Source organism: Rhinoderma darwinii, chromosome 10 (assembly GCF_050947455.1).
Source record: "Rhinoderma darwinii isolate aRhiDar2 chromosome 10, aRhiDar2.hap1, whole genome shotgun sequence".
In the NCBI taxonomy this organism is placed as follows: Eukaryota; Metazoa; Chordata; class Amphibia; order Anura; family Rhinodermatidae; genus Rhinoderma; species Rhinoderma darwinii.
In genome coordinates, this window is record NC_134696.1 from 82,943,718 (window position 1) to 82,965,909 (window position 22,192).

At 41.0% G+C, this 22,192-nt stretch overlaps 1 protein-coding gene across 1 annotated transcript; it reads right to left on the reverse strand.

Annotated features, from left to right (window-relative positions):
* Positions 1–2,578: 2,578 nt before the first annotated feature.
* Positions 2,579–13,954, reverse strand: LOC142662617 (uncharacterized). Its single transcript, XM_075840828.1, has 8 exons — positions 13,846–13,954; positions 12,965–13,006; positions 12,115–12,216; positions 8,902–9,079; positions 7,696–7,790; positions 6,208–7,020; positions 5,188–5,391; positions 2,579–3,569 (listed from the first exon to the last, which is right to left on the reverse strand). The coding sequence occupies exons 1-7, from the start codon at positions 13,952–13,954 to the stop codon at positions 5,195–5,197; spliced, it is 1,536 nt and encodes a 511-aa protein (XP_075696943.1). The 3' UTR covers positions 2,579–3,569; positions 5,188–5,194.
* Between the last annotated feature and the right edge of the window lie 8,238 nt (positions 13,955–22,192).

Sequence of the window (22,192 nt, forward strand, 5' to 3'; positions counted from 1 at the left end):
CCTCCAGGGCATTGCAAACATGACATGGCACCAAAAACTATTCTAGCAAAATCTGCGCTCCAAAATCCAAAAGGCGCTATTTTGTTTCTGAGCCCCGATGTGAGTTCAAACAGCATTTATTACCACATATGGGGTATTGCCGTAATCGGGAGAAATTGCTTTATACATTTTGGGGTGTTTTTTCTTCTTTATTCCTTGTAAAAATGAGACTAATTTCACTAAATTCTGCAAAAAAACTGTGGGGACAAAATGCTAGCTATACCCCTTAAAAATTCCTTGAGGGGTGTAGTTTACAAAATAGGGTCTGTTTTGGGGGGTTTCCACTGGTTTGGCACCACAAAACCTCTTCAAACCTGACATGGTGCCTAAAATATATTCTAAAAAAAAGGAGGCCCTGAAATCTAGTAGGTGCTCCTTTGCTTCTGAGGCTGGTGCCTCAGTCCATTAGCGCTGTAGGGCCACATGTGGGATATTTCTAAAAACTGCAGAATCTGGGCAATAAATATTGAGTTGCATTTCTTGGGTAAAACCTTCTGAGTTACATTAAAAAATTTATTACAAATGAATTTCGGAAAAAAACTTAAAATTTGTAAATTTCACCTGTACTTTTTAATTCCTTTAAAACGCCTAAAGGGTTAATAAACTTTCTGAATGCTGTTTTGAATACTTTGAGGGGTGCAGTTTTCAAAATGGGGCATTTTATTGGCACTTTCTAATATATAAGGCCCTCAAAGCCGCTTCGGAACTAAACAGGTCACTGAAAAAATAGGCTTTTGAAATTTTCGTGAAAATGTGAGAAATTTCTGCTAAAGTTCTAAGCCTTGTAACGTCCCGGAAAAATAAAAGGACGTTCAAAAAATGATGCAAACATAAAGTAGACATATGGGAAATGTTAACTAGTAACTATTTTGTGTGGTATTACTATCTGTTTTACAAGTAGATACATTTAAATTTAGAAAAATGCTAATTTTTACACATTTTCTGTAAATTTTGGTGTTTTCCACAATTAAATATTGAATTTATCAACCAAATTCTTTCACTAACTTAAAGTAAAATATGTCACGAGAAAACAATCTCAGAATCACTTGGATAGGTAAAAGCATTCCGGAGTTATTACCACATAAAGTGATACATGTCAGATTTGAAAAAATCATCTGTGTCCACAAGGCCAAAACAAGCTGTGTCCTAAAGGGGTTAAATGGGGAATAGGGGATTTAGAACTTTGTTTAAGAAAAAAAGCTCTAACCTAATATAAGAATGTATAATTTAATTTCACACAAAAATAAAAACAACCTGACTAGACCAGAGTGACAATGTGGTCTGTTATGTGGCTGCATCAAGTGGAAAAATAAAAACCACTTACATTTTGCTCTATGAAGCCCATGACCCCTATTGCCATTGGGACCCAAACAATTCTCGATCCACCCCTGCAGATTCTGAGACAGGAGCACCCAAAAAAAATAAATTATAAATTGTCCCATAATCTAAAATTTTTCAGAACAGGAAGCAAATACTGATCAAGACGTCGAGATATATGAATCTCATGACAAAAAATCATAACAAAATGTTAACTTACAATGATTTTTTGAGGGGTTGCACAGTCATATTGATTGGATCAGGGATGGATTTTAGGGGTCATGGGGAAAATTTTCCTCCCCTAAAGAACAGAACCCATTTACTTTTTACGCCGTTATCTATTTGATTCATCTAATATATAACAGCTGGTAATACTCTCCTTGCTTCTATTTAGCTCCAGGCTCCAGCATCTTTCTAGGTCCTGAGGCTGTCCAGCATAAAGGTGCGAGGAGAGGTGAGTATATAGAGGGGTCTTTCTTGAGGTCTGATTATTTAAGGGGTCTGGTCTGGTGTCTGAATTAATTTAGGGTTCTAATCTTGGGTCTGAAGTAATGTTGAGTTCTGGTCTGGGGTCTAAAGTAATGTCGAGGTCTGGTCTGGGGTCTGAATGGATGTAGGGGACTGGTCTGGACTTTGAATTAATGAATGGGTCTGATCTTAAGTCTGAGGTAATTTAAGGGTCTGGTCTAAGGTCTGCATTAATTTAGGCCTCTGGTCTGAAGTCGGAATTAATTTAGGGGTCTGGGATCTTACGTAATACAGTGGTTTAAAGTCTTAATTAATTTTAGGGTCTGGTCTTGGGTCTAAATTAGTTTGGGGGTGTTTCTGAATTTATAAATGGGTTTAGTGTCTGGATTGATTTATTTATGGGTCCGGTCTGGAGTCTCAATCTGTGTTGGTATAGACGGTGGGGATGGGCTGTAGAAGTGAGGGGCCAAAGATTTCGACAATGTGTCGAAAATGTGTCTTACATATTTAAAGGCGTAATAAGGAGCGTGACCGAACAAAGCAAAATTCCCCATGCCACACTGCTTTTTTTCAGCCACTCCCTAGATTATTATAATGAATCCGCTACGGATTCTGTTTCATGACTTTCAGCAACATTTCACTATACCTTTCTAGTAATCCAGAATGTGTGGTAAACCAGCATGTTTCAGGGTACAGACAGTTTTCTATAGTAATGTTCTACTTATATAATAAAACACTATGTTTAGACGTTCATATTTTTATTGAAATAGAATGACTACATAAATGTTTCCATAAAGTTGGCATACATGTATCAGTAGTCTAAATTATGTAAGGTGTAACCAGTAGCAGTCATGAAAATGCAAGTCTTAAAAATCCTCCTTTCATCTGGAGACGGTTTGTAGTTACAGTCTCTTCTGTTGGTAATGGTGATGAGGTATTCAAATTTTTCACCGAGTAATGTTGATAGCTGGCACAAATCGGTGGCAGGTGGCACTTATGTCCAAGATTGCACTGTGACTCAGCCGAGCCACAGGCAGAGACAATTGTCATATTTTAATGAGGTTTCGCACTGTGACTCATCCGACCCACAGGCAGCGAGATTTGTCTTTCCTTGTGAGTTTATTTCACAAAGACTCCGGGTATATGGATCTATAGTCCAAAGATTGGTCAAGTCCAGGTTGGCACTGTGACTCAGCCGAGCCACAGGCACAGAAAAAAAATCCTTTGAGGTGGACCTAGGTTTGCTGGTACTCTTTTCTCCAAAAGAGACGCATACTAATTCCTTGGGATGCTTTTCTGAGGAAGAGGTCACAGGAAATTCATTTGACTTAGTCTGTGAGGCTGGTCTTGTTTTCTTTCTCAATGCAAGCTTTGGAATTGCAGAAACTCCAGGTCCAGTTTCCCCAATTATCGGTGTAGAGCTATAATGTTTGAACCACTGAAAACAGTAACAGGGTAGGTCATAGCAGATTTGTAATTATGACCACCACTGCATGCAAAAGTTTGTGGTTGTTTGGAAACATTATAGTTAAGTCTTGAGCAAAGCAGAGCCCTGCTGCTCATTGCGGTGAAAGTCTAAATAGCTTTAAAGTATTGACACATTTGTTTAGTTCATATTTGCCTTGTGTGGAAATTAAGGCGAGGATCCTTTGTCCTCTATTACCAGTGCAGCCATGGACAATCCAAGATGACGTCTTATTACGTTGAGAAGTAATTATGTCTATTATAATGTCCATGGCGTCATGCTGTAGTTGAAATAAAACAAAATGAGAAGCTTAATGAGGTATAAATACATTATCAGATCATTCACATTTTATATCGTTCTACTTTATAACACTAGACGGTCAATAACAGGAATAGTTACAGATTGTGAAATATTAAAGTCACCCATGAGCCTGAAATATCAAAACTCTAACATAAAATCTGACCTTATTGCCCATAGCAACCAATCAGTGCTCAGATTTTCATCTTAAACGCTATGGACTCCTTTGCGGGGTTTTCCTCATTGCACTCAATGTATTTTATTAAATAAAACATATTTGCAATTGGTTTTAATGAAAACATTTTGGACGATCTTACTGGCGGCTCATTTTCCAGCCCCTCTGCTCTCCTGAACACTAATCAAAGCTGACAGCGGAGATTAAAGGAGTTTTGCAGTGAGAAGAAATTGATCATTAATATTTGATCAGTGGGAGTCCGACTCTCGGCACCCCCACCAATCAGCTGTTTTGAGGTGGCAACGGAGCTCTTGCAAGTCCTGCTTCCCCCGTCATTCTTGTCACTGCTTTTTACTGTGAAACATTAACACACTTGTAGCGGCGGTTTACAGTATTAATGCCTCTTCCCTATAAAGTAAATGGGAGAAGGCTGTAAAAAACTTGGAACCGCAGCTACAAGTGTGTTAATGTTTCACAGTATGGAGCAGTAAAGAGAAATTGGCAGGGGTTCTGAGATTCGGACACCCACTGATCAAATAATGATGGCCTATTCTGTGGATAGGCCATCGATTTATTCTCACTGGAAAACCCCTTAAACTTTCAGGGGAGCAGAGAGATGGGCTGGAGACTGACCAGACAGTAAGTTCATCTGACAGGATGAGCACTGAACGGCACCCAGCAGTTTGTATTGTATTGTAAGACATACAAGCTGCGGAAGACAAACAGTGCCACATTTTTTAATTAGAAAATGTTTTATTTAATAGAATACATATGCTGCAAAAAAACAAAAAGTCTGCAAAGGTGTCTCTTTTGCAGGAAGGCACTTTAGTAGCCAAGGACACATCTGATACGTCCGTGCTACTAAAAGCTCCAGCTGTCATCTAGTCTGAGTTACTGCAGTGGAAGGGGAAGAGGATAAACGGCAATTTTGATTTGCAAAAGTTTTGAGCATCAAATAAGGTTTTGTTCGTTGCATTGCTGCTACACCTGCTGCGATAATCCGGATCATAGTCACCATCCTCATCATCGTTCTCACCATTACATATGCAGTCTGAAGACTTACATACTTCACATTGGATAAAACGACGATGGACACAACAAGGTCTCAGAAGATGGAGTGATAACGTTACTTCACCTGCATTGTATGTTGTGAGCTGAGTACAACTGGAATTAGTAGCACAGCGAGGAGTGATCTATGTACATGGCCATAGATTATAATGAGCGGGGCAGCCGGGGGATTCTACAGTTCGCTGCTCCTTCACTGCCCCCCATCAGGACCCTGTAGATATTATAACAATGGTCTATCTCCCATTGCAGAATACAGGTCACAGTAAGTGGCAGTCTGTAACTAGATGACCACATCTCAGGACAACCATAAAGTTTATGAAGAGGTTTATGGAGCTCTAAGAAACTCTCACATTCTTACCTTCTTTTTATTTGGGAGAAGATGCAGCTTTTTCAAAATACGCCAGAAGATGTTTGTGTAATTCCTGCATTGGTGAAGAATAACTGGCGCTGCCTGTAAACGTGTTGGTCTTAGAGGCGTTAAATCCAACTCCTTCCTTATTCTGCCCAAGATATTTCTCAGCACTTGGAAGATGTTGGAGTTGTTCTTTATCCTCTTGTTGTTCTGTAAAACACACGCAGTCTATAAGATCAGCTGTTAATATAATGGACATTGTTTCTACTTCACCATCAGCCTGGGGAGCGAGATTCATAAAATATTAGGAAATGGCGTAAGCAACAATTCCCTAATATATTGTCAACAATGACACGGTCGACAGTTTTTTATCCACACAATGTAAACTAGAACAACTGCTGCTACTTCTTATAATAACAATCAGTCTCTTTATCATATGAAGAATGGAAAATTCTTGCTCCTTACAATTCATCATCACCAGTGATCAGTAATATCGCACCTGCCGAACATCCTGTTTTTGCTGTATTTTCCCACTATACGCGTCCTGATTTCTCTGAAATGTCCCGTGAAATGGACCTTAAAAGGGGTGGGGCTTATGCAAATATAATCCCAAATTGGGCAGTTCTGTGGGTGTTCCTCATAATGGGGGCGTGGTTTAGTAATTTCCCATGAATAAGGGTTAAAATGTTGGGAGGTATCAGTAATGTGATGTGATAGGCTAGGACTATAAAGAGGATGATACACAGATCTAAATTATTAACATAATTTAGTCATAGATACTGGCTGGTGACCGGTTCATGCTTCTTTATGTGTACTACCCTATTTAGCATAAGATATGGCTGAACCAAAACAGCACTTTTAACTTTTTGTGTCATCCGTATTTCCTCATAGATTGTAATATCTTCTGAGAACGGCCCTCAATCCTCTTGTTTGATTTATTAATTTGTGTAATACTATGTAATTTTATTAGTAATATTGTGTAATATTATAAGGCTAAATTAAAAGATAAAAGCCCTGAGAACTTACTTTCAGAGGTGGTGTCCACATGATATGGGCTGATATTGGTGGTTACATCATTGGATCCAGGCATGGAGATCTTAGTGTCTTCAATGATGTCTATGTTTTTAGCCCGTCCATGAGAAGCATCATCGGTTATAATTTCAGAGGCGGTGTCCACATCCTCTGGGCTGATATTGATGGTTACATTTTTGGATCCAGGCATGGAGATCTTAGTGTCTTCAATGAGATCTCTGGTTTCAGCCAGTCCATGATGAGCTTCATCGGTTGTAATGTCAGAGGCGATGTCCACGTCCTCTGGGCTGATGTTGATCGTTACGTCATTGGATCCAGGCATGGAGATCTTAGTGTCTTCAATGAGATCTCCGTTTTCAGCCAGTCCATGAGGAGCATCATCAGTTATATTATCAGAAGCCGTGTCCACGTCATCTGGACTGACATTGATGGTAACATCATTGGATTCAGGCATGAAGACCTTAGTGTCTTCAATGATATCTCTATTTTCAGCCCGTTCATAAGGAGTATTATCGGTTATATCAGAGGTGGTGTCCACGTCCTCTGGACTGATATTGATGGAAACATCATTAGATCCAGGCATGGAGATCTTAGTATCTTCAATGAGATCTCTGTTTTCAGCCAGTCCATGAGAATCATCATCGGTTTTAATATCAGAGGTGGTGTCCACGTCCTCTGGGCTGATGTTGATGGTTTCATCATTGGGTTCAGGCATAGAGATCTTAGTGTCTCCTTTGATGTCTATGTTCTCAGCCAGTCCTTGAGAAGCATCATCAGTTATAATATTAATTTTGTCCTGACGTTTTTCTGAAACACAGAACATTGAAATCAGAAATGATAAAATAAAGTTGTTCAGTGTAATTTATTAACCGTTTACAGGTATTTGAAACAATAATCCACGAGAATAAAAAAAACACAATCTCTGAAGCTACCTCTACATTTAGGATTCCTTCACTTTTCTTTGTCGATATGATGGATGCCCCCAGTTTCCCTGTATAACTATGTTCCCGGATTAATGATCATGGCAGCGAGATAGAGAAACCGATCAAATACACAATCGTGGACCAGTGGTTATATTGAGTGTTGTATTGAATAATCTATAAAATGGAGGATTTTTCTGTAAAGTGAAGCTGCACTTTTACCTTTGGTGGATGTGGGAATAACTGTATGTGATGGTGTGTAGTGTTATGTCACAAGACGGCAGATAGTTACAGAGAACGGCTCCGGATGGTGTGAGGAGCGGGAATACTCCGTCCTCGCCAATAAGAGGCGTTCATTGGGAAATACATTGAGATATAGTGCGCAGTTGTGATGACTCCGGTGACGTTACTGAAAATGTTCATAGATTAGGTTGTTTTTTTTAGCAAAAACATTTCATTAAATCAAAGAGTCAAACCAGAAAATTCCCAGTGTCCAAGTGATAGAAAACCCCCCTATAAATTGTTCTATGTAGATAGATATTAATATGTCACATTGTTATACCGTATTTATCGTTGATTTGGTCGCTACTCTCTCTACTTTCATCGATGGTACATTGGGTCTCAACATCTCTCTTGGATTTTTTCTTCATCGATTTTCTATATAATTGTAATAAGGGAAGTAATATTGTGGATTAGTGACATGAATCATCTCTGTTTTCTGTAGAATGTGATAAAGCTTCATATGTTTCTTCATTTTATCTATTTCTATCTGTAGAATCATTACCCCCAAGTCATTTTACATCTGTGACAATTAGCAATACTTTATATTATGTACATAGAGGTGTAATGTGCCCCCATTAGACCACCAGGGGCGCACAACTCCAGAGTGACATGTTCATGAGCCACAAGAAGTCTACATTGTAATATTCCCATTACTGGGTCATGTTATAACTAGAAGAGGTGGTACAGTATTTCCTATATAGACTCCGGTGTAGAACATATATATGGCACTGAGCAGTTATGTGCTGGAGGAACCTGGAAGGAGAACACAATTACATACCCTCCAATATCCAGAAGTGCAAATACATCCCAGCGTCATAGAGAAATATAATATGCTGTTTATTCCATTATATCCATATAACAGTGCCACGTCATGGGAAACATTGCCCTGTTATATGGATGTAATGGAATAAGCAGAATTTTATTTGCACCAAGAAGATCCTGAGATGCTGAGATGTATTTGCATTTATGGATGGTATAGAATTGGCACCCCAAGGATCACGGGCAGAGCAGGACTGAACCCCAGTGATGACTCTTTTACCTACAACCCTCCAATATTCAGATATAAAAATAATTACACCAGTAACAGTCGCCCACATAAGAACCTGCCACAGGTGACCCCTTAAAGCATCGGCATGTTTAATTTCTACATGCCCGATCCTTTGTTCCCGTGGGGATGTATCAAGTGTTCGCCTGACCGCCATACAATGTGTATGGGCGGCTTAAGACTTTCGGGGTAAGATGGCTCCGTCACATGTCAGGGCTTTGCACTTCAGAGAATTTGGACTCCACTGTTCTAATACAACATGAAATCCGGGCAAATCACAGACAGATATTTTGTAGTTATCCTTTTGTTCTTCTATATAGAGAAGAGCGTGAAAGGAACTGCAGAATATTCTTGTGAAATCTCTGGTTTGTGAGTAGACGGCTGGGCATGGAAGTCAGTATGGTAAAAGCAAGACACGAAATCATTATTTACAATACTTACTTATATCTGATGTAATGGATGAGAGAAAAAAACATTCCAAGGATGAAGATGGCGACAACAGAACCGGGAGCAGCCGCAATGTATTTATTTTTAAGTAGAGAGATGACGGTAGAAGCTGCAGAAGTCACAATAAATTTATTCCAAAACGGTATTGGAGGCGCAGGAGTAGTGGTATGTACTGGAAAAGAAGGAGAAGCAATAAGTGATCAGATAACTTGTCTACTATAATTAATTATTATTACTATTATTATTATTACTATTATTATTACTATTATTATTACTATTATTATTACTATTATTACTATCATTATTATAACTATTATTAATACTATTATTATTATTACTATTATTATTACTATCATTATTATTACTATTATCAATATTATTATTACTATTATTATTATTACTATCATTATTATTACTATTATTATAATAACTTTTTTTATTATTATTATTAATAATAATAATAATAATAATAATAATAATATCCCTTTGATACAAATTTTTAATCCAAAATTAATGTCCCCAAGATTGTCAGGAAATGTCATTGTTCTTGTTTGTATGGGATGTAACCACAGTGTAGTGTCAGTGATGCAGCATTGGATATGAATTAGCAGTGGCTGGATATTTACCATATAACCGGACCCTACATAGATATATTGGGGGGAATTTATTAGGACTGGAGTATCAGATGGCAGTCTTAATGTAAAGAGCTCTGGAGTAAGATGTGTCTTAATAAATTAGGCGCATCTCTGATTGTCCGTGTGCCAGAAAGTCAAATCTACTTAAACTTGAGCTGGAGTAGATTTGCGCTATGATTTGCGCCTATTTCTGTGGTAAATTGCAGTAAATTTGTGGTAGGCTCTGCCCTTTCTGTGGGGCCCCACCCACTTTTTATTAAAGTGGCATGAGTGGCGCTAATGTCTTAAAAGTCATATTTTTTTGTGCAAGTTGCGATTTTTAAACCATTTGCGATATGTCCACGCTAGAAAACTGGTAAAGGGCAAATAATAAATTGCCCTTTGTATTGAGTTTTGGGCACTAGTATATAAGAAAGACATAGCAGAGCTGGAGCGGGTTCAGAAGTGGGTAACAAATACATTGAATGGTTGCACTGCAGTACCCAGTAATATGATTAAATATGGGGCTTTTAGTTTGGAAAGATAAACAGTTTAGGGGTGACCTAATAACTATGTATAATATATATTAATGAACAGTACAGAGATCTCTCATTGTCTTTTTATATCCAGGCCTGTAAATAAGGGGCATCCACTACATCTAGAGCAGGGGTCAGGAACCTTTTTGGCTAAGAGAGCCGTAAACGCCACATATTTTGAAATATAATTCCGCGAGAGCCGTACAATATGTTTAAAGGGCCATTGACAGATCAATCGCTCCAATGTTCACTTAGTACAGCAAGGAATGCTCCTCCCTGCTGTATAAAGCCACAACTGGACTGAAACAATGGTAATTAGCAGTAAAAAAATTAAATAAATAACTTACATTGTGAGCTTGCGATGCATGACATCAGTCCAGCAGTCTGGCTTCTTCTTTTTCCTGCGCATGACTGGAAGCTGGCATTCTTCCCACCTGATGTTGCAGGTCTGCGCTGACCTCCTGTTATGCTCAAGAGGAGCTCAATGGGAGCCCACAGGACTCGCAGAAGCATTTCTGCACTCAAATTGGGCAGTATACACAGCCCATGTTCATCGCGCCAACACTGAAGAATGAAGTACAATTTTCAGTGCTTCATTCCTCAGTGTGAATAGGAGCCTAAGTGTGCCAAAAATCTAGTTTCTCTGAGAATAAGACAGTCTTATATTACTGTCACCCAAAAACGTGGGGTGTCTTAGAAAACACCTGGTGGAAGCGGTGGGCTTCTAACAGTAGAGGACCACCACTAATGTCACAGTCCCATCACTGCTATCCGCTGCCTGTATACCGCTGCCTGGAATAGTGGAGGCTGCAGCGCTGGCTGTGATAGGATTGTGCAAGATGTCACATCCTATCACCTCCACCGCAATCCTGGAAAGCACCGGGGTGTCACTGCCTTAAGTGCTGTATACAGGCATCAGTTAGCGGTGATTGGCCTGTGACACTATTAGGCTGCTTTCACACTGCAGATTTTTTTTTTAAATATGCGCTGATTTTATCTGCTATCCATAGAAGTCTATGGAGACTTGCGGATTCTGCATCCATGCCACAGTTGCAGAATCTGCTGCGATTCAACCTATTGCAGTGTCCTATATTTGGCGGAACTCCCATAGACTTCTACGGGGCTGCAGATTGCATTCCCGTAAATATAAATAAGCATCAGCATAATGCAGTGAAATCTGCATAGAGAAAATTTTGATTACGGCAGATGTTATCTGCCGCTGATTCAGCGACAGATAAAATCTGTTCTACAGTGTGAACATAGCCATTTCCCCAAATAAAACCTCTCCCTCAGGACTCCCCTGGAATTAAAGGACTTCTGCCACCTATATTTCATGCTTGGGGGCTTTTAAATCATCTCTTGGGGGTATAAGAAACTGATTTAAAGCCCCCCAAGAGTGAACTAGCAGCGATCGGTACCTGCCGAATATGTAGTTATATTCGTTGTGCTCTGCAGCTCCGACTACCGGGTTGATCCCTGCATCTTACGTCACGCTGCTCCCTCTCTCTCCATAGAGGTAAATGGAATCTGCTGGCAGCGTATGCGCACCAGTGGCAGCACGACGTAAGATGCACGGTTCAACGCGGAAGTAAGAGCTGCGGAGCACAACGAATATAAATGGAGGGGGTTATGAAGCTCATGTCTGCGAGCCAGATACGGCCATCAAAAGAGCCATATCTGGCTCGCGAGCCATAGGTTCCCGACCCCTGATCTAGAGGAAAGAATGTGTCACCATCATCATATACGCGGATTCTTTACTGTAAAAGCAGTGAGACTATGGAACTCCCAGCCACAGGATGTTATTTCATTGAAAGATTCTAGAAGTGGCCTGGATGCTTTTCCTGAAAAATCTAATATTATAAGGGATCTGTACTAGATCTCTGGGGATGGGGCATTAATCCTTGAATTTATATCCTGATCATCATATTTGGAGGGGGAAGGAAAATGTCTCCGGCCTCATAGGGGTTGTTTTTAATAAGAACCTTGCAGGATATTTGGCTGAACTAGATGGATTTATGTTTTTTCAATCTTACTCGCTATGTAACTATGTCACTTACCCCCACAATCCTGAGGTCCTTGGCACTGCTCCATGCGGAAGAAACATTTGTCTTTTTGGTGGGGGCAGCCTTTGGTGACATAGACCACCCGAATACCAATGCCTGGCAAAAGGAAACATCAATTAGTTGTGTGAAAACACGGAAACGTCTCCCAATCTATCAGTGTAATTCCCTGTAGTCTTCTAGTGGAAGAGACGTATCCATAAGAGATCTCAGAAATGTCGCTCTACTAACATATACATTGTATACGGCGCCTCATTGATTTATTCCCATAGGATCATTTCCTCTGATCATGTGACTGTGACAATAGAAAGATAGAAAATCCAATCACGTGCGGAAAATTCTACAATGATCATAAATGACCCCCCCAGGAATGAATATAATCCCATGTATGATCATCACCGCCACAAGTCATCGCTATTATTCCTTGCGGGGCAGGAATCACATTCGGCCGGGTTATGAGAACCTGGAAAAGGGAAAACATAATGGGAGTCACACGCCGAAATTACCGACAACTCACATGAAAAATCGTCCGTTCTATTTATCATGTGACTTATTAATAATCCGCGGTCACTTTACAAATGTGACATAACAGTGATAACCTGTTATCTGTAATGAAGCGGGTCTGACCCTCATGAAAGGACTTGGACCCTATTAGACCTCGTTCACACACTACAATAAGCCCAGTATGATGACTACACCGCACATCCGGTCATAGTACACAGAATAACACGTGAAAACCCAGCAAAATACAAGAAGGAGACCACCAAGCAACCGCTGAGTATATATTAAGCCCCCAGACCAGAAAATGATGATAAGATAAGTCAGATCTCAGTTTTGTGTTACTTACCGCATGTTTTTGAGCAGGGACCATATAGAAGATCTCTGATGTCTAGAAAGTAAAAAGAGACATTAAAGAACAACTCTAGGGAGAAAATGAGAAACTCCATCTATTCCCTATATCTCTTCTGTACACCGCGCCAATGCTCTCCTGCTATATCTATTAGTGAGTGTATCCGGCATAGACAGGACAGTATTAGGCGGGCTTCACACACACTTCTTATTCAGCTTTTTAAAACTCGTGTAAAAATAACCCGTTGTTTCAAGCCTTAGTGGCGATTTTAAATGCATTTTTAGTGGTAATTTTTTTTTTTGTGACATTTGTACGTTTTTTTCTGGTGTTTTTGAAGTCCTAGAAAGAAGTCTATGGGATAAAAGACCAGAAAAACAAAAAACAAAACTAGAGCACGCTGTGCTTTGAAAATATGTACAAATCCAGCCTTAGACTTCCATGTGTAATCTATAGGTTATTGGACTGAACACTGGATCAGTCCTCTCAGATTATTTACCTGTTCCTACTAGTATTAGGCCTTATTCAGACAAGCGTATATGAAAATGAATGTGGCTATTCACACATTCTGTTGTTTTTCACGCAGCATGTGTTTCCGTTGAATGAAACTCACTGCATGTCCTATTTTGGTGCGTATTTGCGCACCACGTAGCCCATTGAAGACAATGTGTGCGTGAAAAAAACGGACAGCACGCGGGCGACATACGTGTGCTGTCCGTGACTCAATCAACAGATGCAAGACAAATTATGAGAAAAAAACGGATGTCAAACGGAACTGCAACGCAAGAAAAACACTAAATTTTTTATGCGTGCAAAACAGACACGCTTGTGTAAATCTAGCCTTAACCCCATATTCAGTGTATATCTGGTGATGCTCTTACCTGTGCTTATCCTATTCCTCGCACCTGAGTCATATCTGCGGATATCGATAGGAGCGCCTTCCACAGACGCTAATAGCACATTCACAATTAGAAGAAGTCGAAACAGCATTTTGCCCTGGAGTATATCTCTTCGTGTGTATATCCAGACTAAGTCTCCCACTGTAACACCGTGTAATTTTCCTACAGATTCCGTGACATCACAATTGTAAACACATCACAGGGAGCAGTATACAGCAGTGATGTCACAATGCGGTGATGTCACAACTGTACACACATCACGGGGAGCAGTATACAGCAGTGATGTCACAATTGTACACACATCACGGGGAGCAGTATACAGCAGTGATGTCACAATTGGGGATCAAGACAACATCTAACAAGAAGAAGCTTCATCCATCTTTGTCTGTGTATTATTACTAGTCTCTGAAACACGGATCATAATAAAACATTACACCGGTTTCATGCTGGAATATGAGCATCATCAGGGGCAGGGGCGTAGTTAAAGTGTAGCTAAACGTTCGACAAACTTCTGACATGTCATAGAGACATGTCAGAAGTTTGGATTGGTGGGGGTCCAAGCACTGAGACCCCCACCAATCGCTAGAACGAAGCAGCTGAAGCACTCGTGTGAGCGCTCAGCTGCTTTGTGTCAGTTCGGCTTTTTCCAGAAAGCCGATGTATTGGAGTACGAGCCCATAGACTTTGTATTGAGTCCATACACAAATAAATTTATTTATTTACATTTACATGGAAACGTTTGTGTGAGATTTACAGCAAGGCAAGCGTAATCTCGTTTTAAATGACGATTTACAGCGTAATCTCGCGAGATTACACTTGCCTTGCTGAAAATCTCACACAAACGTTTCCGAGGTGTCAGGATTCTGAATAGACATCGCGTCCTGGCTGGAGGTGATGCCTATTCATTGTCAGAACACTTCAGTAACGTTAATGTGCGTGTAAGTGGCTGCACATAGTGATCTAGTAAGATTACTATGTGCTGTGTAAATGAATGGAGAGAAGTCTATGACGCTGATTGGTCACTGATTGGTCAGCGTCATTGTCACGAAGCGGGTTAGTGGACCCACTAGGCCGTACCGCCGTAGCGGGGAGGCAGCTGGCCAAACCACAGGAAACCCCAGAAATACAATGTCCCGCACAAGGGTACCTGGATAGTCCAGATGGTGGCCGCAGCATTGGCACAGATGGAGATGGTTGCAGCAGACAGCGCCAAACGTGGCGGATGACACAGGAGCCGCAAGTTGCGCCAGACGTGGCGGATTCCTCCGGACGTGGCAGATTCCTCTGGACGTGGCAGATGACACAGGACGTGGCAGACTCCTCTGCACGTGGCAGATGACACAGGACGTGGCAGATGACACAGGACGTGGTGGATTCCTCCGGACGTAGCAGAAGACACCGGACGTGGCACGACTTGATACTAAGGCACAGCACGGGAAACAGGAACGGGGAACAAGGCACAGGTAACAACAGGAACGGGAAACACTAAGGGACCATTTGCAAGACAGACGCGGAAAACTAACAACGCTCAGGCAAGGATTAGAAGGCCTGGGGCCTTCTTATAGACCAGGAAATCGTGGCAGTTGATGATGATGACTTCCTCCAATTTGCGCGCGCTGGCCCTTTATGGCCGGGCACGAGCGTGCGCGCGCACCCTACGGGACACAGCCGAACGGAGCGGAAGTGAGCGCTGGCGTCTCCTAGGAAGGAGATGGGGACCAGCGCTCACAGATCCATGGCTGCGGGCGTCGGGAGGTGAGTAAACCCGACGGCCCGCGGCCACGGATGCTGCAGTCATACACTTCTCTGCACAACGCCCACTTGGTCAAAAAGTAAAACACGCCCAGTTGTCCATTAAGAAACTCATTAGCATAAAGCTAAAATAGGTCATAACTCCGTCAAAAATGATCGTTTTTCGAAATAAAAAACACTGCTGTAATCTACATTACAGCGCCAATCACATCATGTACAATATAGGCCACTTATAATGTGGTGACAGAGCCTCTTTAAGGGTAAGTTCACACATTGCAGAAATTCCGCAATGTTTTTGCAATATAAATGGACATGCTGCAGATTGAGAATCTGCACTGCAATCAATTTATAAACTTTTTTTTTTCTACGTATTTTTTCTGCAGCGTGTGGATAAGATTTGTTGAAATACAAATTTGCTGCAGATTTTGAACATTTCTTTTTTTTAGTCATAACGAGGAGCGGAACTAAACAGAAGAAATATATAAATAAGGGTCTTAACGTGTTTCATATCCTGTATCGAATTCTGGTTTTGGGTTAAATCTGCATCAAATATGCACTGTGTGAACAATGCCTAAGGCTGGAATCACATGAGATGAAAATGCTGTGGATTTTCCGCCGTGTTTCTGCAGAAAAATCTGCACGTTAGGTGCGTTTTTTGCTAAGGAAATCGGACAAGCTCATTATTAAAGAAACGTAAATATGTTACATTAATGCTATATGTTTTATAACCTTCTGTATGAAAACCCGCAAGTAACTCCTTGGAGCAAATATTTTTTTATTTTTTTTTATTGTTGTGTTCCAATAGCCATAAGTTTTTTTATTTTTTTGTCGACATAGCCGTATGAGGGCTTGTTTTTTGCGGGATGAGTTATATTTTTTATGAGAAAAAATAAAACGGCACCATTCAATGCACCACATAATGTACTGGTATACTGGAAAATAAATTGTGGGAAGGAATAGGAAAAAAACAGCGATTACTCCATAGTTTTGGGGTCTGTTTTTATGGTATTCACTGTGTGGTAAAAACGACATTAACTTCATTCTGTGGGTCAATACGATTATGGCGATACCAAATTTATACAGTTTCTTTTATGAGGTACTACTTTTACAAAGAAAAAAAAATTTAAGAAAAAAATAGTTTTGTGTTGTCATATACCAATTATGTTCACTGTTTTATTGCTTTCACTAATTTTTTTTTTACATTTAGTTATTTTTGTCATATTTTTAAGAATTGTATTAAACAATTTCTTACTTTATTTTTTAGTCCTTGAAGGGAACTTAACTTGCAATCAATGGATAACTCATGTAATATACTGCGATACTTGTATTGCTTTATCTGTTCTTTACTATTAAGCCTTGTCTCTGGCAAGGCTTAATAGTGCACCGATGGCAGGCCTGGAGGTCTTCAATAGGCCACCGGCTGCCATAGCTACCAATCGCCGGCCGGCAATTTTGCCACAAGGGGCTGATCGGGGGACAGACGGAGCAGGATATGCATATCACTTTGATCATGTCAGTTGACTATAATTTATTGATAGAAAATTTCCAGCATCCCACTATTGCGTTCAAACTATTCGCATAGAGCCGACGTGAGCCGACGTTTCACGTATAAGAATGTATCTTATGTACCAGCCCTTTATCACTCGCATTATACCTTGTTTGTGATCCTTCAATGCATTGTTGATCAGTAAACGATGGATACACAGCAAGAAATCTGGTGTCTCTCGTTCCTATTTGGAGTCTCAATGTTTCCGGAGTCACGCCAGGTGTCCTTCTCCACCGGGCTCGGTGTGGACGGCTAGTGAAGAGCAAATGTGCATTATTTAAGGGAGCTTCTCAATGCCAGTTCTAGGTGTTATATCGCTTTTTATCACCGTTCTGCCTGAACTCCATTACCGAACTTGGCTAGTCTACCTGCGTTAGCACACACCAGCGCCCCATTCATTGATCTCCTCACCAGTATGTTTTTACGTTGACTTGCAGTTGTCATTGCCCCTAGCAGCTGTATCTTCAAACCACTACCTTGTATTCTGGTTCCACCTTATTAAGGGTATCAAACACTGGACTAGCTTAGGGCACTGAAGTCCTAAGGCCAGATAAGTTCCTCCAGGGGCGCACATGAAGTGAGGTGAGCAAGTCCGTAAAGATGCAGCCAGCTCTGCCTTACCAGTTGGCTAGAAGTGGTGAAGGACCTGCAATGACATCTTCGTCACATGACCATGAGCACACAGGTTCTGCTTCCATGGGGTGGGTTTCCCTACAAATGGAGTCTGGAGACTAGAAGATAGATAGGGTGTGCTGTGTGTGTTTATATATATGAATATATTTATTTACATAGTGTGTGTGTGTGTGTGTGTGTGTGTGTGTGTGTGTGTGTAGATGGAGTGTGTGTACAGTTTGTATGTAGCGTATATGTGGGTTATATGTTTTGTGTAATGTGTGTGGAGTTTGTACAGTATGTAGTGTGGTGTGTGTAGTTGTTTATTTATAGTGTGTGTGTTTGTGTGTGTGTGTGTGTGTGTGTGTGTTTGTGTGTGAGTGTAGTCTGTATGTGTAGAGTGTATGGAGTGTCTGTGTAAACTTTGTAAGATTTGTGTACATAGTGTAATGTGTGGAGATTGTACAGTATGTAGTGTGGTGGTGTGTGTGTGTGTATGTGTGGTGTGTGCGTGTGTTACAGTTACACATTCAGTCACATACTAGCACTACAAACACTGCATGAGTATGCAGGTTTATGCATGGGTGTCTGTATAATTACCTTTGTGTGTGTTTGTGCATGTGTGTGTTTATTGGTGACCTGTGTGTGTGCTGCGTGGCACATCTGCTTAAGGCAAACGTTTTTGGAAAACAATGTTGTATTCTGACATGCTACGTCCAGACAAACCAAACCTTAACAAGCCACACACCCTGATAAGCTGCATCTCAATCTGTCCTGATTACCAAAGTGTCCCTAGAAAACATGTATAATGTCCATTTTGTATGGAGCCATCAAGGCGTTTTCCATGACATTTCAAAGACGGGCTGCAGGCAGGGGATGTGATGAAGCAAAAAAATAAGTAATACTAATCTAGTAAATCCCCCGGGGCCGCTCTCCATGGGTCTGTTTACAGGGATGATATGCTGGTCCATGCACATAACGGCTGCAGCCAATCACTGACCTCAGAGGTGACGTGCCATTCTTGCCAGCATCATCGCCGAGGCCAGTGATTAGCTGCAGTGGTCACATGGTTAGGATGGCACATTATCACTTCCTGTAGAAGTTAGCAAAGACCGGTGAAGAGAACCAGAGCGGCGGCACTGGAGGGGCGGGGGGTAAGAGGAGAGTATTACTCATTTTGTTATTTTATCACATTCCTTGTCTGCTACCTTTAATAGGACTCTCATTCTACTTCATGGGGCTTTACTTTGTAGGCCTCCAATGTCATATTCCAGCATACAGAGAGTTTATCTGTCATATCGTGTCATGCTCCATCGGATGCCCTATGTACAGAGGTATTCTCCCCCAGAAGCTTTGCTCTGTATAGAGAATAGCTCTGTATCTACGGCACCTGAAGAAGTCTGTACAGCAGAACACAGAGGCCATATGTCTCCATACTCCACACACTGCTTAGACCCACAATCACAGTACGTTTTCTTGCACTTTTAGCCAGGGAGGGGTTAAAAATGCCCCCCCCTCGACAGCTTAACCATGTCAGTCACCGGCAACGGACCCGTAAAAGCGGTCCAATGCCGGCGATCGATGTGATAGGTGGATCTGTGCAGAGCTGTACAGATACACCCATTGTCCATAAAGGTTAGGAAAAGTTTCGAAAAGTTTTCAAAACTGTTCCTGTACTCCCACCATCACTCCCCCATGTCCCTCCCCCTTCCCCATTACCCTCCCCCCTTCCCCATGTCCCATGTGACCGGCAATGGACTGCTGCTATTGGTCCATTGCCGGCGAGAGCTGTGATTGGTGGGTCTGTTCAGACCCACCAATCACAGTTCGTTTTCTTGCAGGGCGGGTGAAAAACACAGGATACAGGCTCTGATCTCTTAGTTGGTGTTTAGTAGTTGAAGAGATCAGAGCCTGTATCGTGTAGTCAGTGAAAATAGTGAATAACCCCTAATTTTCACTTCCCCTGTTACCCACCGCCTCCCAGTGTATAAGGGAGATATTTTTTTCTCTTTTTTGATCACAAATAATAATTCGATTTAGTTCGTAGGTAGTTGCTCGTCTACATCAATTCGTCGCGTCAGTTAGTCAGTGTCAGTCAGTGTCCGTTGTCAGTTAGTCTGCGTCAATCCGATGTCAGCGTCAATCCATTACTGTCAGTCGCGTCACTTGTCAGTAAGTGTCAGTCAGCATCAGATAGTCAGTGTCAATCCATTACTGTCAGTCGCGTCACATGTCAGTAAGTGTCAGTTAGGGCTTATTTACACGAACGTGATATACGTCCGTGGAACGCGCGTTATTTTCACGCGGGTCGCGGGGACCTATACAGGTCTATGAGGCAGTGCAGACTGTCCGTTGTTTTTGCGCAGCGTGAGTCCGCTGCGTAAAATTCACAACAGGTTCTATATTTCAGCGTTTTTCACGCATCACGCACCCATTGAAGTCAATGGGTGCGTGGAAATCACGTGCACCGCACGGAAGCACTTCCGTGGGACGCGCGTGATTCGCGCAACAGCAGTCAAAAGTATGAATGAAAACGGAAAAGCACCACGTGCGCGTGCAAAACTTACACGCTCGTGTAAATCCGCCCTCAGTCAGCGTCAATCCATTGTCAGTGTCAATACCTAGTGTCCGAGTCAGTCAGCCTTAGGCTGGGTTCACACGACCTATTTTCAGGCGAAAACGAGGCGTATTATGCCTCGTTTTACGTCTGAAAATAGGGCTACAATACGTCGGCAAACATCTGCCCATTCATTTGACGGGGTTTGCCGACGTACTGTGCAGACGACCTGTCACTTACGCGTCGTCGTTTGACAGCTGTCAAACGACGACGCGTAAAAATACAGCCTCGGCAAAGAAGTGCAGGGCACTTCTATACATTATATGCAGGACACTTCTATACATTATATGCAGGACACTTCTATACATTATATGCAGGACACTTCTATTCATTATATGCAGGACACTTCTATACATTATATGCAGGACACTTCTATACATTATATGCAGGACACTTCTATACATTATATGCAGGACACTTCTATACATTATATGCAGGACACTTCTATACATTATATGCAGGACACTTCTATACATTATATGCAGGACACTTCTATACATTATATGCAGGACACTTCTATACATTATATGCAGGACACTTCTATACATTATATGCAGGACACTTCTATACATTATATGCAGGACACTTCTATACATTATATGCAGGACACTTCTATACATTATATGCAGGACACTTCTATACATTATATGCAGGACACTTCTATACATTATATGCAGGACACTTCTATACATTATATGCAGGACACTACTATACATTATATGCAGGACACTTATATACATTATATGCAGGACACTTCTATACATTATATGCAGGACACTTCTATACATTATATGCAGGACACTTCTATACATTATATGCAGGACACTTCTATACATTATATGCAGGACACTTCTATACATTATATGCAGGACACTTCTATACATTATATGCAGGACACTTCTATACATTATATGCAGGACACTTCTATACATTATATGCAGGACACTTCTATACATTATATGCAGGACACTTCTATACATTATATGCAGGACACTTCTATACATTATATGCAGGACACTTCTTTCAGACGTAATTTGAGCCGTTCTTCATTGAACTCAATGAAGCACAGCTCAAAATTTACGGCTGTCAGAGAAGCCTTGCAAAATGCGAGGAGGAGCATTTACGTCTGAAATGAGGCAGCTGTTTTCTCCTGAAAACAGTCTGTCCTTTCAGACGTAAAAGCCTCTCATCGTGTGCACATACCCTTAGTGTCCGTTATTAAGTTTTACTAAGTGCTATAAAACAAAAAAAAACAAAAACAAAAAAATCTGTGTTAGACTTTGTTACAGTTCTCTGAGCTACGTGTGTGTAAACACTACACCGTGTTCCAAATTATTATGCACATTGGATTTAAGTGTCATAAACATTTAATTATTAGTTTTTTAATTAAACTCATGGATGGTATTGTGTCTTAGGGCTCTTTGGATCATTGTAATCAATCTCAGACACCTGTGATAATTAGTTTGCCGGGTGTGCCCAATCAAAGGAAAACTGCTTAAGAAGGACGTTCCACATTATTAAGCAGGCCACAGATTTCAAGCAATATGGGAAAGAAAAAGGATCTCTCTGCTGCCGAAAATCGTGAAATAGTGCAATACCTTGGACAAGGTATCAAAACATTGGATATTTCAAGAAAACTTAAGCGTGATCATCGTACTGTGAAAAGATTTGTGGCTGATTCAGAGCACAGACAGGTTCGTTCAGATAAAGGCATAATGAGGAAGGTTTCTGCCTGACAAATGAATACGATTAGGAAAGCAGCTGCTAAAATGCCATTGCAAAGCAACAAACAGGTATTTGAA

Excerpts from the sequence above, each read along its gene's own strand:
- LOC142662617 (XM_075840828.1), bottom strand. The coding sequence starts at position 13,954 with ATGCTGTTTCGACTTCTTCTAATTGTGAATGTGCTATTAGCGTCTGTG. Across the intron at positions 12,217-12,964 it reads TCCCTGCTCAAAAACATGCG|GCATTGGTATTCGGGTGGTC; the intron begins GTAAGTAACACA and ends TCCTTTTGCCAG. Across the intron at positions 9,080-12,114 it reads AGGACCTCAGGATTGTGGGG|TACATACCACTACTCCTGCG; the intron begins GTAAGTGACATA and ends CTTCTTTTCCAG.